The sequence below is a fragment of the Rhinopithecus bieti genome, unplaced genomic scaffold (assembly GCF_001698545.2).
Source record: "Rhinopithecus bieti isolate Rb0 unplaced genomic scaffold, ASM169854v2 scaffold_37271, whole genome shotgun sequence".
NCBI lineage: Eukaryota > Metazoa > Chordata > Mammalia > Primates > Cercopithecidae > Rhinopithecus > Rhinopithecus bieti.
The window spans coordinates 1-1,626 of NW_016815439.1; the positions used below are offsets into that span (position 1 = coordinate 1).

Here is a 1,626-nt window from a genome sequence, read left to right on the forward strand (position 1 = left end):
GAAATAAGCATTCTAAGATGAACAAACTGATATGACTGAATGTAACAGCAATTAGATTTTTTTAATCCTTCATAAAATGTTGCAATTTCAAGGACAGCTGCTATCATATTCATGTATCGGTATCACCATCAAAAAGTTTCCAGTTTCCCTGTTTTTCTATGGAAAATTTTATCTTCCTTCTACTACAACAGGTTTAGGAGGAGATGATGAGAAGTTAAGAAGACGGGGTAATGACATCCAAAGAGTTGAATATGAGGGTAGTGTCAATGTTGAAAGAATATATCATAACACTTCTGTATATCTAAGCTGGAAGGAAATGAGGGCTGGAGAGGGATTCAATTAATAGCCCACAGGGGATATTATAATCTACTTAGTTTAATTAACTTCAACTTTAATGAGATTTTTTTTTTTCAAAATAATATGAACAGTGCACTAAGCTTGGCCTATTGCCAAACACAATCTCTCTCTTCCTTGGAACTAATTAAATGAGAAAGGATATAGGAAAGTCATGGAAACAGAAGTATAGAACTGCCAAATTTACTAGCTTCATAAAGTATCGTGCCTGCAGTCCTAGATATGTTTATGTTTATGTTTAAATACAGATATAGTTTTATTAAAAGGCTACAGCAACATCTACCCTCTCCTTACAGCCTAGTCCAGTGAGGGGTGTTCCCTCCTTTCAAAATCCACCTCCAGGCTTCTTGTTCTACTTCAGGTCCCTGATTCTCTAGGTTCAGTTTTAAAGTAGTTGACCATGTTTGAAATGGTAGATGATTTTTCTAGTAATTATTCTTAGCTGCCTGATTATTTTAAAGTTAATAATGTGTAAGACATCAAAAGGGCTTTAAAAACAACCCCGAAACTACCTGGTTGAAACGACTGCTCAAAAAATAAACTTTCAGTTAAATGTTCCTTTATTCTTTTTTCCTCTTCTTCCTTTTGTTGTTCTTTTGCTGATGGGAGAAGAGTAGCAACAACCTCTTTTCTTCCCAAAGCCTTCCTCTGGCTTTGCTCAGAAACTTGAAGACGGAATTTGTCTATTACACCATAGTGACAGGAGCGAACATCTCTATGACGAATCACACTGAAAAAGCAAAAATAACAAACGCTGTTTAGATTTCTGGGGCCGGCCAAACACAATGCAGTGAGATATTTTAATATACTGACTACAACCAAACACTCAAAAACAGAAATTTGCTAAGATGTTAAAAAAAATCACAGTATAATCCAAAAGAAATGAGTCATTCAGAAATATTAGATGAAAGCACATAATCTAAAACACAGAATAAAAGTCTTAAGCAAAAAAAATAACAGGTAAAGAAAATTCCTTTTTGGTCAGGTACAGTGGCTCACACCTGTAATACCAGCACTTTGGGAGGTTGAGGCCAGGATCATTTGAAGCCAGGAGTTTGAGACCAGCCTAAGCAACACAGAGACCCCGTCTCTACAAAAAAATTTAAAAATTAACTGGCTTTGTGGTGTGCGTGTAGTCCTAGCTACTTGGGAGGCTGAGGTAGGAAGATCCCTTAAGCCCAAGCCCAAGAGGTTGAGGCTGCACTAAGCTATGATCGCTGCCACAGCAAGAGAGCAAGACTGTCTCATCTGAAAAAAAAAAAAAAAAAAAAA

General features: G+C 36.5%; 1 protein-coding gene across 1 annotated transcript in view; it reads right to left on the minus strand.

Moving 5' to 3' along the window:
* Positions 1-24: 24 nt before the first annotated feature.
* LOC108515940 (motile sperm domain-containing protein 1-like) overlaps positions 25-1,626 on the minus strand; it is a gene marked incomplete at its 5' end in the record, with an annotated part of 20,985 nt that continues 19,383 nt past the window's right edge. Inside the window, one exon of the mRNA XM_017853118.1 lies at positions 25-1,084. Coding sequence (XP_017708607.1) covers positions 805-1,084 — 280 coding nt within the window. The remainder of the gene's footprint in view (positions 1,085-1,626) is intronic.